The sequence below is a fragment of the Heterodontus francisci genome, chromosome 11 (assembly GCF_036365525.1).
Source record: "Heterodontus francisci isolate sHetFra1 chromosome 11, sHetFra1.hap1, whole genome shotgun sequence".
NCBI lineage: Eukaryota > Metazoa > Chordata > Chondrichthyes > Heterodontiformes > Heterodontidae > Heterodontus > Heterodontus francisci.
Genome location: NC_090381.1, coordinates 71,511,997 through 71,532,410, shown reverse-complemented (window position 1 = coordinate 71,532,410; position 20,414 = coordinate 71,511,997). Strand labels below are relative to the sequence as shown.

At 41.6% G+C, this 20,414-nt stretch overlaps 1 protein-coding gene across 4 annotated transcripts in view; it reads right to left on the bottom strand.

Moving 5' to 3' along the window:
* Positions 1-20,414, bottom strand: part of LOC137375304 (ephrin type-B receptor 3-like) — a 100,230-nt gene that overhangs the window by 9,132 nt on the left and 70,684 nt on the right. For 2 of the 4 annotated variants that reach the window (XM_068042262.1, XM_068042264.1), the window contains exons 5-13: positions 16,859-17,194; positions 8,235-8,359; positions 7,633-7,795; positions 7,132-7,240; positions 6,940-7,004; positions 6,118-6,252; positions 5,776-6,023; positions 5,018-5,233; positions 3,127-3,276 (exon numbers count right to left, since the gene is read on the bottom strand). In XM_068042262.1, coding sequence (XP_067898363.1) covers positions 3,127-3,276; positions 5,018-5,233; positions 5,776-6,023; positions 6,118-6,252; positions 6,940-7,004; positions 7,132-7,240; positions 7,633-7,795; positions 8,235-8,359; positions 16,859-17,194 — 1,547 coding nt within the window. The remainder of the gene's footprint in view (positions 1-3,126; positions 3,277-5,017; positions 5,234-5,775; positions 6,024-6,117; positions 6,253-6,939; positions 7,005-7,131; positions 7,241-7,632; positions 7,796-8,234; positions 8,360-16,858; positions 17,195-20,414) is intronic. The other 2 variants (XM_068042263.1, XM_068042265.1) reach the window with 1 other exon arrangement.

Genomic DNA, 20,414 nt, shown 5'->3' with positions numbered 1-20,414 from the left:
TCTATCACCTAGAAGGACAAGGGTAGCAGGCGCATGGGAACACCAGCACCTGCAAGTTCCCCTCCAAGTCACACATGACTGTGACTTAGAAATATATTGTTCCTTCACTGTTGCTATGTCAATATCCTGGAACTCCCTATCTAACAGCACTGTGGGTCTATCTACACCACACGGACTGCAGCAGTTTAAGAAGGTGGCTCATTACCACCTTCTCAAAGGAACTTAAGAATGGGCAAAAAATGTTAGCCTTTATAGTGACGCCATGAATGAAAAAAAACTGGTGATGACCTATTGACATGGGTGGTAATTGGTTGGAAGGTGGGAGACAAAGGGCTGAATTTTATGCAGCCAGCAGGGGTCCCAATGCTGGACCAAAAAGGAGAGGGGATCCCTGCCTCGGCCGTTTGGCTGACCCCGAGCTGCATTTAACAGTGCTCAAACAATTAACTGTCCGGTGCCAGAGCCCCTGTTCCTTTAAGGATGGGGATCCCACCTCCAAGAGCTGGCAGCCGGGCAGTCCCAGCAGCGCCACCAAGAATGGTGGCCACAGCTGGAATTGCAGCAATCACAAGACCAGGAGCAGCCACAGAGTTTTGGACTGCAGGTAAGTGGGGGTGGGCTCACCGGGACCAGTCTGGCAGACCCTGGCGAGGGGTTGGGGGTGGTTGAGGGCAGGGGAGTGGGTGGTGGCACAGGGCAGCCTTTGCCAAGGCAGGAGGGTCCCCCCACCACCACCAGCCCACAATGAGGCCGCCTGGTTATACTGGGCAACTTCCACACAGAGCGGAGGGCCCCCCTTCCCCCCACCCCACTGCTGGTAAAATACCAGCGACGGTGGGAAGAGGCCCTTAAGTTGCCAATTAAAAGCCTCAATTGGCCTCTGGATGGGAAGACCGTCTTCAGCCTTCCCCACCCCGACTATATTAATTGGCGTTGTGAAGGCAACGGGCACTCGATCCTTGCCTTCTCTCACATTTTTATGAGTGCCCCGCCACCTTGAACGTCCCTTAGAGGGCTCATAAAATTCAGCCCAACGTGTAGGGACAAAGGATTAGTTCTGTGAATGACAGGATATGAGAAGTGGAGTTCTCTAGGAATGGGAATTAGGGCCTCATCATATGTAGTAATGTCGGATGCAGGAATACAGAGTTGTATGTCCAAGTTTGCAGATGATACTAAGTTAAGAGGTACAGTAAATTGAATTAGAAATTTGCAAAGAGACTTAGCCAGATGAAGTGAGTAGGAAAAATGTTAGCAGATGGAGCTCAATGTGAGGCAGTGTGAGGGCATCCACTTTGGATCCGAGAAATACAAGTCGGAATATTGTTTTAATTATAAGAGACTGAGAGCTATGGACAAGTGAAGAGATTTAGGAGGCCATGTGTAAAAATCACTAAAAGATAGGCAGAGATTTTATGTCCTCCCCGGGAGCGGGCTAGGAAGCAGGGGGGGCATAAAATAGGGTTGGAGGCGAGCTGGTGCCATGCCCATCACTTAACTGCCCCAGCAGCTATTTTACCAATGATGGGGAGGTGATAGGTGGCCCGCCTGCCCTTAGGCCAATTGAGGCCCTTAAGTAGCCAATAAATGGCAGGCACATCAGCACCTGAGGAGGCTGCTTAGTAATACATGGCAGCCTGCATGTGGGCTGGGGAGAGGGGCGCTCCTGATCGGGCACCCTGTGCCCTACAGAGGGACCCCTCCAGCAACACGGGCTGCCCCCAATTGAACACCCCACCCCGTCCTACACTCCGACTACCCCCTCCTCGCTGGGGCCTAGCCGATTGTCCGGGGTCTCCTCCATTGTTGCTGGTACTGGCTGGCTGCAGCCAATTAATGGCCTGAGCCAAGCAAAATAGCAGCGGGGCTTGCAGGCTCGGCGGAGGAGGGCTCACCCCTGGCTTTCCAGCCTCAACGTACAATTCCAGCCCCAGTGTACAGGTATAAAAAGTAATCAAGTTAGCAAATGGAACGTTTTCCTTTATCTCAAAGTGATTGAAATACAGAAGTGTGGAAGTAATACCTCCATTGTACAGAGTCTTGGTTAGATCCCATCTGGAGTATTGCATTCAGTTTTGAGCACCAAACCTCAGCAAAGGTACATTGGCCTCTTTTGAGAGAGACAGACTTGGTGAGTTTCCAAACTAATCATATACGGATTTGAATCAAAATACACAGCTCGATAATATTCAAGTTTCTACAGATATTCCAACAGTCCAGCTTCTCCATGAAGGCTGCATGTGGTGCAAGATCAAAAGTCTTGCAAAAGTCAATGAAAGCAATGGAATTGGATTTCCCCTCAGCCACATGACATCCTGCAATTTTGTATAAAGCTTTGACCTGCCCACATCATTCCCCATGAGAACAAAATGCAGCCAGGCCCTTTCTGATTATTCTGTGAGATCAAAAGCATTCAATGTACATGCCATGATTTCAAACCAAGGAACCATTTTAAGAACTTTGAATATCGTGAGATATTAGGTAGTTTTCAGGCTTAGGTTTCCTCTTATTGTGGGTAGAAACCAGAACTGGATTCTGGAGTATAGAAGGAATGTGTGTCTCTACTCACCAGCCTCATAAAAAGCAGCTCCAAGGCACTGCATTTACAGGCTTCAAATCTCCAGCATTTACTCTATAATGGATAGACCTTTTACATCCAATTCTGTAGGTATGGAGCAAGTATGTCCCCATAACAAGTCCAATTACCCAGAAATACTTATTGTAATTCCATATGGTGCATTCATGCTTCACAGGTATCCATCTGAATTCTGTTAATACCAATAATTGGACTCATGATGACAGGCCTACATTTCTAGAGCAGTGTGCGACACCTACTGTTAAATTTATGTTGAATTGGAGTCCTACCAGATCACTTTGATGAGAACTTGGTAGGAAATATTGGGGTTTTGGTAGCAAAGTGCGTGTTTAAGCCAATGCTGACCCCAGGGACCTAATCCAATACTTAAAATTGAGAATTATCTAAACTAGCCAAAATCCTGGATGCCTAAAGGTACTCAAAATAATCTAATCCTTATTTCATTAGAAGTGAGTAAAGGTATAACATTTTATCTTAACACTTCAAATGAATCTGTCAGGCAATACCTGCTTATCTGCTCAAACACTTACATCTTGGTTTGACATGTCCCAGTATGGTCTCTCCCCATATGACATTACTTCCCACATGACAATTCCGTAACTCCACACATCACTGGCTGAGGTGAACTTGCGATATGCAATTGCTTCAGGGGCTGTCCATCTGATTGGAATTTTTCCACCCTGGTAAAAAGAGAAAGCTGTGTTCAGTCTCCCTTCATTTTTAACAGATTTATATTAAGTTATATGCAGCATAAAACAAAAGGCCATTTCTTTTCAGGAGCAAACCATTTTGGCAGAAAGCTATAAATCACCAGCCTCACTGCCAGTTTACATCTTATTACTCTGCAGCAGAAGCTTTCAGGGTATGAGCCTAATTTAGTTTCATGAATTTCAAAAAGGATGGCGACAAGTTTTAACTGTTGTTGCCTGTTTCTCAGCTGAAAAATGGGAGACTGGCAGAGGAAAATCAAGTGGATTCCTTGGACAGTCTTAGGCTGACCTAATTCAATTTTCAGGCATGCTTTTAAAGGGCAGAAGGCTGCTTAAATATGCAAATTGGGTTGCTCGGACCCTCTTTGCCACTATCACGTACAAAGTATGAAACATGTGCCGTTCACACTAAGTCCAGTTGTACGAGTCTATTGAGCAGGTTGTTGAAGGGAAAGCCATTCCAAAAACAGCGTGGGAATTTTCTGAGGAGAATTTTTGTAGGGATGTGGAGGAGCAGGAGTTTGGGCCCAATAAAGCTACAGCAGCCTAATGCATGGCTACCTGACCCGAACCCGACCAGACCCAATGACGTGTGTCGGGTTCGGGTCGTTCTGGGTCTCTCTTCCGGGTCCAGCATTCAGGCTCGGGTCAGGTCGGGCTGGACATGGACAGTGCTGCCTTGCTCCGGGAAGTAATCTTCAAATGAACATTCAGGAGGTCCAGTCGGAAATGTGCACTCTGGACTCTGCACTCTGCAGTAAAGCCCGGCTACCCGACCAAACCCGACTACATGTGTCAGGTTCGGTTTGGGTTGGGCATTTAAAAAAATTAAAGGACTTGGGCCCGGGTCGGGTTTGGGTTGGCTGTTGTCGGGTCGGGCCAGGCTTTACAGCAGCCTACTGCCAGCCCTTTTTGGTCCCCCTACCCACATCAATACCCTTTCTCCCAGCAACAGGCCTGCTATATTCAGGAGAAACATGTCTACATCCGGCCTAACCATTGGCCTTAGAGTTCTCCTGATCGTGCTGTCACCGCTCCCTCCCACCCCACCCCACCCCCACCGACTTTCGATCACTGCCGACTCTCAATCACCCAGCTCTCACCTGATCACCAAGATTCAACAAAACAATAGCACATTAAAAAGCTATGTTCAGGTTCTACAGTGGCGCAGTGGTTAGCACCACAGCCTCATAGCTCCAGCAACCCGGGTTTGGTTCTGGGTACTGCCTGTGCAGAGTTTGCAAGTTCTCCCTGTGACCGCGTGGGTTTTCGCCGGGTGCTCCGGTTTCCACCCACAGCCAAAGACTTGCAGGTTGGTTGGTAAATTGTCCATTATAAATTTCCCCTAGTATAGGTAGGTGGTAGGGGGATATAGGGGGTGTGGTAGGAATATGGGATTAATGTAGGATTAGTATATATGGGTGGTTGATGGTCGGCACAGACTCGGTGGGCCAAAGGGCCTGTTTCAGTGCTGTATCTCTAAATAAATAAATTATATAAATAAATTAAACAGCACCTGAGCCGAACATTACAACATAGAATGAATCTATCCACACAAAGAGTAGTTTTATCATTGGTATTTTCAGATGATTTTTATGATTCATTTGCAACCAGTATAAAATTTACAACACTTTTTTTGTACTTTAACATTGAAAGTGTTTTCACGACTTGAGAAAGAAGTATACACAACATAACTCAATGTTGCCCTCACCAATGAACTTGTGTAAGTTGGATCAGTTGGATCATCCTCTAGGAACCTCGACAAACCAAAATCAGACACTTTGCACACAAGGTTACTGTTGACCAGGATGTTCCTGGCTGCCAGATCTCTGTGCACATAATTCATTTCTGACAAATATTTCATCCCAGCTGCAATTCCTCTCAACATGCCAACCAGCTGGATCACTGTGAACTGTCCATCATTCATCTGCAAAGCAAGCAAAATAGCAAGCAGCAAGGTCAGAAATTCAATGGACAAAATGCATTAAGTATTCTGTTTCTATGAAGGCAGTTGGAAGAGGAGCTCAGGTTTCTTTGAAATTCCTGAGGCGACCCTGATGAAAAGAATGACATCCCTTCAATCAGGTGACTATAAAGAACACACCTGCACTATATCACACAAAGAAATCTGCCAAGTGTGCTTGTATTTAGTTATAGGCCTTCAGCAAGGATATTAACCCATCATCAAGGCATTTCACTTCAGCTTAGGAAATACATGAAATTCCATTCAAATTAAATGCTGCTGTGTCACATGTAACCTAAGTTTAGAGGGAAACCATGAACTGAAAAATTCATCAAGCATAATAATAAGGGTAAAGTTCAGCTTTGATGGGTACAAAGTGCTGGTAGTGGATTGGCTGCCTGTAATACACCCCACCTGATTTTTCTTTCTATGGACTTCAACTAGTGAAAAGGACCACTTGATAGAAAACACCATTATATGTAAGAGGCCTTTACTCTTCCACTTACCCTGAGAAAGGAGTCCAAGGCACCATTCTCCATAAACTCAGTAACAATCATTACTGGGCGGCTTTTAGTGACCACACCCTCCAAATGGATAATATTTGGATGATCAAATTGTCCCATAATACTGGCTTCACTTAGGAAATCCCTTCGCTGTCTTTCAGTATAACCAGCCTTAAGTGTCTTTATTGCTACAAAGATCTCCCTTCGCCCTGGCAGTTTAAGGCGTCCTCTACATACTTCCCCAAATTCACCTGCACAAAAAAGACAACAAATTAAATTTCAAATTTAGCCTTACATAAAACGTAGTAAATTTAGATATATTTTAGTATAAGAGGTTGTCAATGCCTTTTAGTCTACCTGCTCCAATCACTTCTTCAATTTTTACACAGGATACATCAATTTCCTTGGCAAATTCTCTGACAGCTTCATTTGGATCTTCATAGGTGAAAGGATCAATATACACCTTCATTCCTGGTGTGACTATTGGTACATAAAGAAAAGTGATAAATAGCTTTAATGGAACAACATAGATTCCACTTTCTGGATCAATGGTTAGCTATGGGAAATAGAAATTGGACTTCTTGCCCCTTTTACAGGCACAAAATGGGCACAATGGAAGTCAATTTTCAGCCGGCCCTAAAACTGATATTAGGCCCCTTACATATGCAAATGAGGGGCTTAATGTCTGTTTTCAGCCCCTTGGAGAAATTGCTTTTGGATGAGCAGAGCAGAACTTGGGCCTGCTCCAATTAGAATTCTTCAGCATCCAATGCAGCCACCAAAAATGTTTCCTGTTTTCTTTTTTAAAAAATGATAAAATTGTTCTTGTGGAGACAGGAGGCGCGGGAATGGTCCCCATGACTCCACAGTATTGTGCTTGACTTCCCCGCCCCATGCAAAGGCATCCCACTCTGCTCCAGCACTTATCAGAGGTCGTTACCATTGAACAAAGTTCAAAAATCTGAAAAGTTTGAGATGCCTGTGGAGACAAAACAGGTGCTTCACTTCACCAAACCTACTGAAAGGAGTCCTGAATTTTGGGTGTCGTGGATCTCCAGGTTGGGCCACACAGAGCCTACACAGCACTGATTCTGAGCCTGAAAACATATTAAGATTAATTTCTATCCCAATGTGTTTCTTATGGAAAGGTTTTTTCAAAGAACTTACTGTGGCCAGTGCTGTATTGCTGGAGTTTCTCTGTGTATTCTGACTCTGAGCCACTTCCACGTTTCCTTCATGCAAAATAAGAAAAAAAATCATTATATGTAAAACCTCTATTGTGATACTAAAAGCATTAAATACACACAATGAGAATTCTTACAAAAGGCTTTTTTTGAATAAATGAAAATATTTAATTACCTGATGCACACAAACGCAATCACAAGTACAGCTACAATAAAAACCAAGCCTGCAGTGGCAGAACCTACAATCAGGGGCAATTGTTCTTGGATGCTTTTCCCACTCTCATCTAAATGGAAAAAGACAGGTTTTAATTAAGAGCCCCACCAGTAAAAAAGGTGGTTTCACACAAATAGGTATAAAATCAAAGAAATGCAAAGCCCTTAACAATCTGTGAATATTTTTATATGTACACTCCACTTTAACAAAGATTTAATCCTGGTCTAAGGTAATCATCTCCTTCCCACGGTTCTACATAGTATCTGACCTCCTTAAATCATTTGACAAATGCCACTATTAAATTATAATAAATGTCTACAAATTAAAAGAGATTTAGATTACTTATATTTTTGCAATATTGATAATGCATCAGACATAGTGTTAATTAGTTATCATCAACTTGATGTCTCTAAATATTTTTGTTGAATACTGCCAGCGAAACTCTAAATAAAATGGACATACTTTTCATCAATGTCTGGAAGTCTACAGATTCACTGTACTTTCCATATCCAGCCACTGTCCTGGCACGCACTTGAATTCCATAAAAAGCAGTTGGTTTTAACCCTTCAATACGAATAGTGTTTTTCTGACTTGTAATGGTCGATGCTGTTGATTCATCTTGATCCTGGATTAAAATAAGTGTAAATATATGAAGGAAAAGTATGTTAGCATGGGCTTAATAGTTATTGTCCAATCCACAACTCAGCAGCTACATGACTCAGAAAGTTGTTTATGAAGAAGTTAATGTTTTTTGATTTTGCAAAAAAAAAATTATTTGATGCATTATTGAAAAGTCTATGCAAAGTGTTCTGGGTATTAACCTACAAATGACCTTTGAAAAGGTCATATTCTTTAAAATACGATAAATAAGATACATTCCCTCCTGAACATTTTGAAAGATTCTACATTCCACCCCCCTCCCCACCCCACCCCGCCCCCAGTAATTAACTGCACAATGCACACATAAAAGAATTGAAAATAATCTTTGGCAAGACAATAGTGTTACCAAAGTACCACTTGATCTTTTCAGCAAGGCTCTTTAACTATGCACAGCATTACTGTACCTTTTCACGATATTTCAACTCATAGTCCAGAATTATGCCATTAGGTTTCTCAGGTGCAAGCCACGATAGAGTCATGCTATCTGAAGTGGCACTCAGTAAATGCACCATAAGCACAGGAGAAGGAGCTGCAAAGAAGACACAAGCATTAAACATTGCCAACATTTTTTTGCCACCAAGCACAACCAACAGAGCCACAGAAGTGTACAGTACAGAAGATCATCTTTTGGCCCATTGTATCTCTACCAGCTCTTTACTACGGCAATCCAAAACAAATCCCACACCCCGTAGCATTGTATCTTCCGCTGTTTCAAATAAGTAGCCAATTTTCACAATATTAAGATGAAGTGCTCACAGCCTCAATCATTTCCTATGCAAAGCATTCGCAAATCCAACAACACTTTGTGAAAAAGAATCTCCTCATTCCCTTACTGATAACCTTAAATTGATTACTGAGTCCTCAACCAGGAATTAATCCTTCACAATTCACTCTGTCAAAAGCATTCATCATTTTAAAAACCTCTATTAAATCTCTAAAAGTTATCACTGAGCCAAGGCTGACACCTAAAAATGCAAAAGCCACAATTCTACTAAACTGTCTTATTTGTTCAATCACAAGGACAGACACTCATTTAAAAGCATGTCCTGAGCAGCTGCATACTTTCATGAGTGAGTGATGAATATGATGAAGTCTATAGTAGGATATGTCCTGTCTTGTGAGTGCAGTAATTCATTACATCTCATTGCACCCACAGCATATTCTATTTATAACACCTGTACTTTAGCTACAACTGAAAAAAATGTTTTCTTGTTTTATAACCCATAATATGTACAAATTATTACATTAATTACATTCGAAACTCATTAGATTAATAAAGATTAAACAAATTAACTTTTTAAAATATTTTCTAACACATTTTTCATCTAAGGTTATTATTTTAAGGTAATTTTTTTCATTTATCTCATCACTAAGAGCACCTATTTTCACCACCGTAACATTGCCTGACTCAACCCCTGCCTTAGCTCATCTGCTGCTATTCTAATGCACTCCTGGTCAGCCTCCCACAATCTACCCTCTGTAAACTTGATGTTAACCATAACTCTGCTGCCCATGTCCTAAGTTGCACCAAATTCTGTTTACCCATCACCCCATGCTCACTAATCTACATAGGCTCCTGGTTAAACAATGTCTTGATTTTAACATTCTCATCATTGTTTTCAAATTCCTCCATGGTCTTGCCCCTCCCAATCAGCCCTCTGAGATATCTGTGGTCCTCCACTTTTGACCTCTGGAGCAACCACGATTTCAATCGCTCCACCATTGGTGATGTGTGTTCAGCTTACCTTGGCCCGAAGCTCTGGAATTCCATCCCTAAACCTCTCTGCCTCTCTTTCCTCCTTTAAGACGCTCCTTAAAACCTACCACTTGACCAAGTTTTTGGCCATCTGCTCTAATGTGACTTTGTGTTAAATTTTGTTTTCTAATGCCCCTGTGAAATGCCTTGGGATGTTTTACTATGTTAAAGGTGCTATATAATTACAAGTCATTGTGTGTTTGTTGTTAAGAACAAATATATTTATTTGCTTTCTAATTTATTGGTTTTGTACAGCAATCTACTTTAAGAGGGATATCGTTCTCTTTCTATACAAAGTTTCAAGTGGAATTGTGAATACACAGAGCAAGTTCCATCATCCTGCTGCAGTGTTTAAATCCAAACAATTTTAAAAGTTTTATCTATAGAAAGAAAGACTTCAGATTTCCTCCACTTACAGCTCCTGCTGCCCAACTCCTCTAATCCAGTCACACATGAATAGAAGCTAATACCGTCCATTAAACACCAATCAATGGACAAATTACATACATACTGCCTGGAGGTAAGATTCCCTTAAAGGCCTAACTCAGAACACAGTCATCTGTCTCTCAGGGCCTAATTACAATTACGCCATCTAGCACCTGGACTGCCAGTGAGAATTCCTGTCTGACAAAGCCTGATGGCATCCCACCAGCTGCTTCAGGCTGTGACTTAGCAGGTCTCCTAACACTATTTCATTGTGTCAGACTTATAATATAGAAAGTGCCAGATGAATGAATATTCAGGCCCTAATCATTGGAAGATAAGCTACAGTACAAAAGGGGAGCTTAATGTGAAAGTCAGACATGTCCTAACCCCAAGGATGGCCACCCTCAAATAAATCCTCTCTTCTCAAGGGTCGAGAGCTTTCAATAATTGGAATCAAGAGTTTAAGGAATCTACAGGGCTGTTACCATTGGAACAATATCCTGTGTGTGGTGACAGACTCGATAAACAGGGCATAATCTTTTAACAGATATATATCTAAAATATGTTTGTGTATCTGTAAAACATGTATCAAAACTATGACTATGCAGATTTTACAAACTTATTGCAAATGTAAGATTTTTCTATTGCTATGACAAATGTGTGTCAACACGACATTTTTTTTTTTGAATTTGCAGGCTTTTTGTGCAACCAAAAGCTGCAATACTCCAGCTACATGTTCTTTTTAACATCTTGAAATAAACGTATTTTTGTTGTTCTTTACGACATGGGCAGGGCAGATAATGACACCGATGGGAACCAAAGCAACAAATAATTTAAATTTGCACAGGCATAAGTACATGCATGATAGCTGCAAGAATTGTAATCTTCCCTCTTGCAGCAGTTTGGGGGATTGTACAAAAGTGCCTTTGCCGTGGAATGACATGCCAAGTTGGAAGGGGGAGAGCTGGAAAGGATCCACTTTCGTATTTATTTGCATGCATCCTTAATGTTAATCAAAAAACTTGAAGGAGACAAGAAAGGATTTATAAGAGATCGCCAGGTGTTACACAGTGACTTGAGCCATGCTGGAAACAATGAACATTTTGAAAACTGACTACTATTCTGACAGAAAAAAAACACTGTCATATCCTTTATTATTTTGTAACTAAAGGAACCATATCATAAAAAGAGTGGGCTGGATTTTGTATTCCCGTCACCGGCAGCAGCAGCAGGCGCAGAACATGGTGGCCCTCCTCCACGAGACCTGCGCACCGCGTGGACGTGATTGCAAGGTGGATGGCCATTTTACATATTCACGAAGGCCGCTCCCACCCGCCTAATCACGTGGCGGGGACAGCATTGGCGCCATTTTTAAAAGGCTGCCAGCCCTGCAGACAAAACTCTGGACAAAGTTCAGAGTTCACCCCTTCCCCCCTTCCATATACACAAAGTGCAGAGTTCACCCCTTCCCCCCTTCCCCATACACAAAGTGCAGAGTTCACCCCTTCCCCACCTCAGTGGTGCCAGCTTTCCCTGGATGGGAAAGTGAAGGCGCGCGAGTGCCGCTCATAGTGCTGAGGATTGGGAACTGAAGGTAAGAATGCTGCAGTTTATTTTTAATGCATGCAAATGTGTTATTTAAATATGCTAAGTCAGGTCCCATCGCAGAGCAGAGGAGCGGTCGCCACAGAGCTTCCCTGCTGCCGGGAAGATTGGGCCCGGCAATCCTGGCATCGGGCTCCGTGGTGGCTGCGGCTGCTCCAATTTTCCAGCCCACAGCCCCCACCCCCCCAACCCCTGTCATGGAACCCGACGTCAGTCTGGGAACAAAATCAGCCCAATGTGTTAGTAGCTGCTTAGCATTCAGGCCGGTCTTCCTGGTGTTTTGCCCAACATGGTTACAGATCTGGCCAGGAGCAACATAAACTTTGTTTTCAACAGATGTAAATACAGTTTTAACTTCAACTCTGTAACACATTCAAAGATTTTACATCTTTTACTTTAACCAGGGGTAATTTTGCTTTAAAAACAAGAAAAAAATGTCTGAACAAATAAAGCTCTTATTTTAAATGTAAAGGTGTGCTTTCAAGAAAGCGATATTTAATGCCGATTTTGTTTTCTTGAATTGAGAAAGAAAGGCTCAGATTTTGCAGCTGTAGTGATGGAGAAACTGTCAGCGTTCGGCGTCACTACTCTGACAAACTGACAGCACCTGCTAGCGTCTACACATTACCATCAGAGATACCCTGCTCCTTCACAGGGTGCACTGTCGCAGTCTCTGCAGATGCAATCAGCACAGAAATAAGTGATTTGAAATGAACTTTAATTTTTTATGCAATATTCCCACTGTAAGATTACTTAAGATGCCTTATTGGATGAGGGATTTCAGCTACCCTAATAATAACTGGAATACAATAATATTAACTGGGATAGAACTATTGCGAAAGGGAGCAGAATTCTTAAAATGCATTCAGGGGAACTTTTGTAGCCAGTAGCGCAACAGGAGAAGAGGAGGTTCTGAATTTAGTCGTAGGGACTGAAGCTGGGTAGGTGAAAGGGATATCAGTTGAGGAGTACTTTGGTGGAAGTGATCATAATTCAGTTAAATTTAGGATAGTTATGAAAAAGGAAAAAGCTAGACCAGGAATAAAAGTTCTAAATTGAGGAAAAGCTAATTTTACTAAGCTGAGATGTGATTTAGCTAAAGTGAACTGGAAACAGCTTGACAGTGCTAAACTTCAATGCAAGAAGTCGAGGGAATAAGGCAGATCGGCTGAGAGCAGATTGACACATGGGAGTATGATATTAAAGCTATTACTGAGACATGGCTAAAAGAAGGGCAGGGATAGCAGCTCAACATTGCTGGTTACAGGATTTTCAGATGAGATAGAGGGGAAGTAAAAACTGGGGAGTGTCATAACATTCATTCAAGAAACAATGAGGAGGCATGGTACGGTAGACGGATCATCAAATGAGGCCTTATGGGTAGAACTGAAGGGAAAAAATGGGTTAATCACACGACTGGGAGTGTACTATAGACACCCAAACAGTCAGAGGGTAATAGGAGAATAAAAATGTAGGTGAATCGCTGAGAAGTGCAAAAACAATAGGGCAGTAATAATGGAGGATTTCATGTACCCTAATATTAACTGGGATAGAATTAATGTGAAAGGTACAGAGGGAGCAGAATTCTCAAAAAACACTTCTTTTGCCAATATGCGGGAAACCCAACAAGAGAGGGGTGGTTCTGGACATAGTTTTAGGGAATGAAGCTGGTGGAAGGGGTATTAGTTGGGGAGCACTTTGGTGGATGTGATCATAATTCAGTTCGAATTCGAGTAGTCATGGACAAGGAAAAAGATAGACCAGGAATAAAAGTTTTCAATTGAAGAAAAGCTAATTTTACTAAGCTGAGATGTGATTAGCTAAAGTGGACTAGAAACAGCTACTTGAAGGTAAATCAGTGCCAGTTCCGTGGGAGATATTTAAGGAAGAGATAGAGAGGGTTCAGAGCAAGAATGCTCCCTTAAAGAAAAAGGGTGGTGCTAACAAATCCAGAGCCCCCTGGATGTAAAGGGGCTTAAAGGAGAGGATAAAGAAAAAAAAGGAAGCATATAACAGATACCGAGGGCACAAAACTGCAGAAAATCTAGATGAGTATGAAAAGTATAGGAGTGAAATTAAAAAGTAAATTAAGAAAGCAAAGTCAGTGCATGAAAAAATATTGACACGTAAAATTGAGAAAAACCCAAAGAATTTTTATATATATAAAGAGCAAGAGGATAGCTAAAGAAAAATTTGGGCCTATTAGGAACCACAAGGGTAACCTGTGTGTAAAGGTGGAGGACGTGGCTATGGTTCTTAATGAATACTTTGAATCTGTTTTCACAAAAGAGAGGGGTGATACAAACATTGCAATCAGGGAGGAGGAGTGTGAAATATTATATTAAATTAACATAGTGAGGGAGGAAGTATTAAGGGGTTTAACATCTTTGAAAATGGATAAATCCCCAGGCATGGACGAAAAGTGTCCTAGGCTGTTAAGGGAAGTAAGAGAAGAAATAGCAGATGCTCTGACCATCATTTTCCAATCCTCTCTGACTATGGGTGTGGTGCCAAAGGACTGGAGGACAGCTAGCATTGTATCAATTTTTTAAAAGGGAGAAAGGGACAGAACGAGTAATTACAGGCCAGTCAGCCTAACCTTGGTGGTGGGACAATTGTTGAGAAAAATTCTGAGGGATAGGATAAATCTTTATTTGGAAAGATGTGGATTAATCAAAGACATCAGCACAGATTTTCAAGGGAAAGTTGTGTCTGACTAACATGACTGATTTTTTGAAGAGGTAACATGGAGAGTCAATAGGGTAGTGCATTTGATGTAGTCCATCTGAATTTTAGCAAGTCTTTTGATAAGATTCCAAATGGCAGACTAGTGGAGTGGACCCCGCCCCCCCAAACACCATCCCACCCGATTAAGTGCTGTCCCTGGCTCCAAACCTGCCATGGAGAAGAGCATAAAATACCCCCTATCTCACACTTCTCCCTTGCCAACCTCTTCTGTTGTCACTCCAGGCTACTGGTTTAAATTCCCTCTGTTCTACCACAGACTATGGCTACCAGTGGTATTCATTACTGTCTCTCCCACAGCAGCATCCCCAACTACCTCTTCCCCTTTTCTAACAATCATCCTGCCCAGCTCATTAACCGATGGTTAATCTTTTTAGCCCCCTCTTCATCTCTCTATTATCCCTGACTCAATGCCCCTGTAGGGGCTGGATTCTATGAGTGGCGAGCTCAAAAACTGGCAGGCTACTGCCAAAGAACCACCGTAATCTTAAGCGTGGCAGCTCATTTAAATAGCCGGGTTGCCTGCCCCCTCTCAATCACATGGAGGGGACGGTCCCCGGCAATGGCGTCAGCTGCCTGTGCGCAGGTGCTGGTGCCATTTTCAAAGGGCAATCAGCCCTGCTGGGATATTTAATTTTTTAAAGCCATATCCCACCAGAGTTACATAAATAAAGTTTCAAACCCCCTTTCCCACCACCCCCCATAACAATTACATGAACATTACATTACATTTGCCCTTTTCCCCCAAAAAAACACTTAGCTTTAACATCTGACTTTTCCCAAACTGCACAAAGTTTAAAGTACAACCATTCCTATCATCCCCTACACCCATAAAGTTTACAGGACCCCATCCAACCACGGCCCCCACACCCCGCACTGATAAACTTACCTCCTCCCCCTCCCAACCAGTATCACGCCTCATTTCCCCAGACGGGGATCTGAAGGTGTGGGAGTGCCGACCACTACGCCGAAGATTGCGGCGGGCCCTCAAGATCACAGGTGAGTATATTTAAATTAATTAATTTTATTGATTTAAACATTCAAATTGTGGTCCCGTTGCCCAGTGGTGGGGGGCCGCCACTGAGCCTCGCCACCGCCAGGAGGATCGGGCTGGGCCCTGCTGCATCGAGGTCTGTGGTGGGCCTCATCCGGAGCCATTTTCAGGCCACCCCCCACCACGGATCATGACGTCGAGGGCTGCTTAAAATCCAGCCCTAGTTTTCTGGTAGGGCCCCAAACTCCAGCCTGTTTTTGTGTTGCCCTCTACTATCAATCACTCTCTTGTGAACAAGTTACTCCCCAGCCACAATTTCAAAAGTGTGAGGTGATGCATTTTGGGAAGACTAACAAGGCAAGGGAATATACAATGGAAGGTGGTACCATAGGAAGTACAGAGGGTCAGAGGGACCTTGGTGTACTTGTTCATATATCACTGAAGGCTGTACACAGCTAGATAAGGTGGTTAGGAAGGCATATGGGATACTTGCCTTTATTAGCCGAGGCACAGAATATAAGAGCATAAAATTATGATGGAGCTGGTTAAAATGCTAGTTAGTCCACAGCTGGAGTACTGTGTACAGTTCTGGTCACCGCACTATAGGAAGGATGTGATTGCACTGGAAAGGGTGCAGAGGAGATTCACCAGGATGTTGCCTGGGCTGGAACATTTCAGCTATGAAGAGAGACTGAAAAGGCTAGGGTTGTTTTCCTTAGAGCAGAGAAGGCTGAAAGGTGATTTGATAGAGGTATTCAAAATCATGAGTGCTCTGGACAGAGTAGACAGAGAGAAACTGTTCCCACTCATGAAAGGATCAAGAACAAGAGGGCACAGAGTTAATGTATTTGGTAAGAGAAGCAAAAGTGACATGAGGAAAACCTTTTTCATGCAGAGAGTGGTTAAGGTCTGGAATGCACTGACTGAGAGTGTGGTGGAGGCAGGTTCAATTGAAACATTCAAAAGTGAATTAAGACTGTTTGAAGAAAAGGAAGAATGTGCAGGCTTACAGGCAGAAGGCGGGGGAATGGAACTGAGTGAATTGCTCTTTTGGAGAGCTGGTGCGGACACAATGGGCCGAATGGCCTCCTTCTGCACAGTAACAATTCTGTGATTCTGAGATTTTTTAATAAGTTGAAACATCTCCCTTTCTTCCCTCCCAATCTTTCCCATCCCCTCCTCACTCAACCTTGTCCTCTCCTTACTTGTCCTCCTTCTATAGCCACACACATGCACTGTAATACAGCAATCACTGGGTAATGATCAACAGCATGAATCCTAGACACTTCTCCTCACAATTCTAGCACCCATAAAGCTACCTGTATATGAACAGACCAGCGCATGGACTGGTCCTGAGACCTCACTCACTCTATAGTTCTGCATACCACATTGGGCAGCATACGGTGCACTGATTCACTGAATTACTGGGGAGCTGAAATATGGGATGTTTAAGTTTTATATAGATATCACATTCATAAATGTTGAAACACTGCTCTACTTACCAGCCTGATTTGTCGTAATGTTAACTGCTGCAAACGGAGGAGGGTATGGACTCTTGCCGGAGACGCCATTTACTGCTTGGATTTCGAATGTATATCGGGTGTGAGCCAAAAGATTGCTGATAAACACCTGCCTTTCTGTCAGGCCAAGCTGCCGTGGAACAAATTCGACATTGTCATCACATCTGGAGCAGATTTTGCCTTCTACACTGCACTTCTTGCAGATGATGTTGTAGAGCAGGTCATCACGGCCACCAGTATCCCGTGGCTCACTCCATTCCAAGCTCAGAGAGGTCTCATTCACATTTGAAATAACATTACGTGCAGCAGAAGGCACACCTTAGCAAAATTGAAATTGAAAATGGAAGTCAGAATGTATGTTGATATATATACATTCAACATGTATAAATGTTAAATACCTACAATGTATTAAGTATATAATACATAATGTTATGTATTATACTACAAATAACATAGTATATGTAATCCATATTATACGTAACATACATATATATTATTGGCTTGCAAACACTGAATTAAAATACATAAAAATCTGTTTACATTCTATTTCAAAGAGATCAATCTTTTCAATAAAGTAATCTATAAAAACACAAATAATCTAGCAGGCCAGCAGGAAGGAGACTGCAATATTTACTTGCCTTCTTTATTGTAAAATAAGAGTAGGTTTGGTACTATTTTTAAATGAAAGGTATTGGCATTTTGAGACAACAGGGATATTATACACAGCAAGTTGAAAGAATATAACATCAGCTTTAAAAACAGTTTGTGAAGGTCACTGGAAAGACAAATTAGTGTTTAAAAGGGAAAAGTTATAAAATGCAATTAAAGCCTGTTCACATCTGGGGTTAGGTTCTGCTTTTACTGATAAGCCAGCCACGGAAGCATCTGAGACCCTAATTTTATAGAAGGCAGAAAGAAACTTCAGATGTACATTTAACGGCCAGTCTGTTGCCTGCATTGTGCTGATAAAAGAAATGGAAAGCATCTGAGATAGTGACAATCCTTTAAATGCAAGGTAGATGTTGTAAAGTGTTTTTTTCACCAAATGTGTTGGGGAGAACTATTTGCAGAGAATCTTTTTAGGAAAGATAGCATTTAGTTTGAAAGAGGATAAATACAACAAATTGTCTTCCCGTTTATTCAGCCCTAAGGTCACTGCCAAGCAGGGATTCTACACACTGACCCTCTCTGAAGCTACAGTTCAAACCTACTGGTTTCCTGCTTTGTTTTTCTAACATCTTAGTTCATTCCTCACTTATTTGGTCTGAAGTATCTTGGAACAATGAACACCTAAAGTGCACAATACAGAATAAATATGACAAACCCAGAAAAGATAGTCATTTGCTTCTCTAGCACTAAGATCTTCAGAGACATATATATATCTACACAGACCTAAGATTTACCTTTTTAGAAAAATCTCTTCCCAAAATCACAGATAATTAGGGATGAGGCAAGCCATTCCACCCATATTTAATACATCCATTCAGAAAGATCCTAATGTCTCCTCAGTTTAACATCCAACTTGTTTCTTAAATAATTTTACAATTTCTGCCCTCTGTTATTCTACAAATATTAATCACCCTATCTGAAGAAGAATTTCTTAATTTACCTTTTCCTAGTTTTAACTGTTGTCCTATTGCTCTATTTTCACTATTTAATTTACTTTTTTCATTCACTTAACTATTTTGCATACCTCTGTAAGATCACCTCACCAATGCTTCCTTTCTAGGCCGAGAAGTCAAAGTTTCTCCAGTCTTTCATCATAACTCAGACCTCTGGCACAGGGGATCAGCCTCGTGGTTCTTATCTGCACTGGCATAGCATCTGAATGTCTCTTTTGTCTCTTGATGACCAAAAATGGATACAGGATTCAAGGCGAGGAGTAGCCAAAGCACTATTTGTTTTGATGATGAATTCCTCTGATTTATATTCTACTGTTTAGGCTGTATAATTCACATTCTACTGACTTTCTTGATTGCTGCTTTCCCCTAGTTGGATATGCTTAACGTCAAATCAACTAAGACTCCTATTTCTCTCTCAGCTTCACCTTCAGCTATTTCAATAACATTTATTTATTATGTTTGTCATCTATTTTTCCATTCTATGTACAGTAATTTACACTTGACTGCATTAGCTTTATCTGCTACTGATCTGCCTAGATACATAGGTTCTCCAACTCCTATAATTTCTAAGTTGCCTCTTCTCATTCCACTGTCCCTCCTAGTTTAGTATCAACTGCTAATTTTGCTATTTTGTGTTTGGATTTCTGAATCTAGGTCATTTCTATAAATTACAAACAGCAGTGGTACCAATATTGTGTACCTCACTTGAACATAGCTCTTGTAATGAGTACTCATTGTTTCCTACCCTTCAATCAGTTTTTTATTCATTATGAAGGTTTTCCCATTATCCCAACAGTTCAAATAATAAGACTTTCATGGGAACTTTAGCAACAGCCTTTTAGAAGTTAATGTACATTTCGTAGGGCTTTCAACTTTCCCACCTCTGATTTTCTCCCCTTATGTCTGGGCTCTATGCCTGAATTCTCAATATACTGTCTCATTGTGCTAAGCCCTACACTGGAACTGCTAAAGATGAAATTTTACCCCCTCATCTCTTGAAGGCAGCAGTTTAACAGCTGGGTATGGCAGCCTTCTGTTACCTTCCCTTAGCAGTAATATTTCATTATTTGAGGTTGAACACTACAATTTAATGTTCTTCCTCTGAAACCCAAGCATATACATTCACCAGCATTTCTGAATAACTATAAGGAACAAGAGCTCTGGCCATTTTTTCCCCCTTCTAATTCATGAATCTTGATGACAGTTGTGGTGCTTTGGCATAGGCAAGAGATCAAATCAGGGGTCTATCTGGTATAGCTCTGTGTCACATTATGTTCTACACTGATTCATCGAAAGAATACATTTTTCCCCTAATACTGTTGCTGAGCGAAAAATTATCACATCAAAGTTAGAGTAGGAAATGTCCACTCTCCCAGATGTAATTTAACACAATAACTAGCATTATTGTGTTTTGAGCTAAGAACAGCATTGAAAATACTGCATTAGAGAAATACAGAGATTGATTCAATGAGTGACAGCAATTACCTCAGTAAGATCTTGCCAATCATGGTTATGAAAGATATCAAGTTTAAATTTTATTGCTTAACTCATTTTTTTTCCTCACATGAGATTTTTGGGGAAATTTGAGAGTATTGATTATTATATGTATGGTTTCTTTTTTTTAAAATGCAAAATATATATTTTCACATGAAAATTCAGCAAAGCCAAAAAAATCACCTTTCAGTACTTGTATCCCTGTAGCAGGCCCCTGCAGCACACTTCATTGTGATACTTCAACAAATAGCTTTTTAAAAAAATGAATACATACTGTACAAGAAATTTCATAGGGGTATAGGAGCAAGTTTCAACAAAGGTCAGGAATTTTTGAGATTAAGAACCCACAGGCTGCTTAGATGTGTAAAAAATCCTCAGTTATCAACTGAAACATTTCACATCTGCACTAATGCTGCCAATAT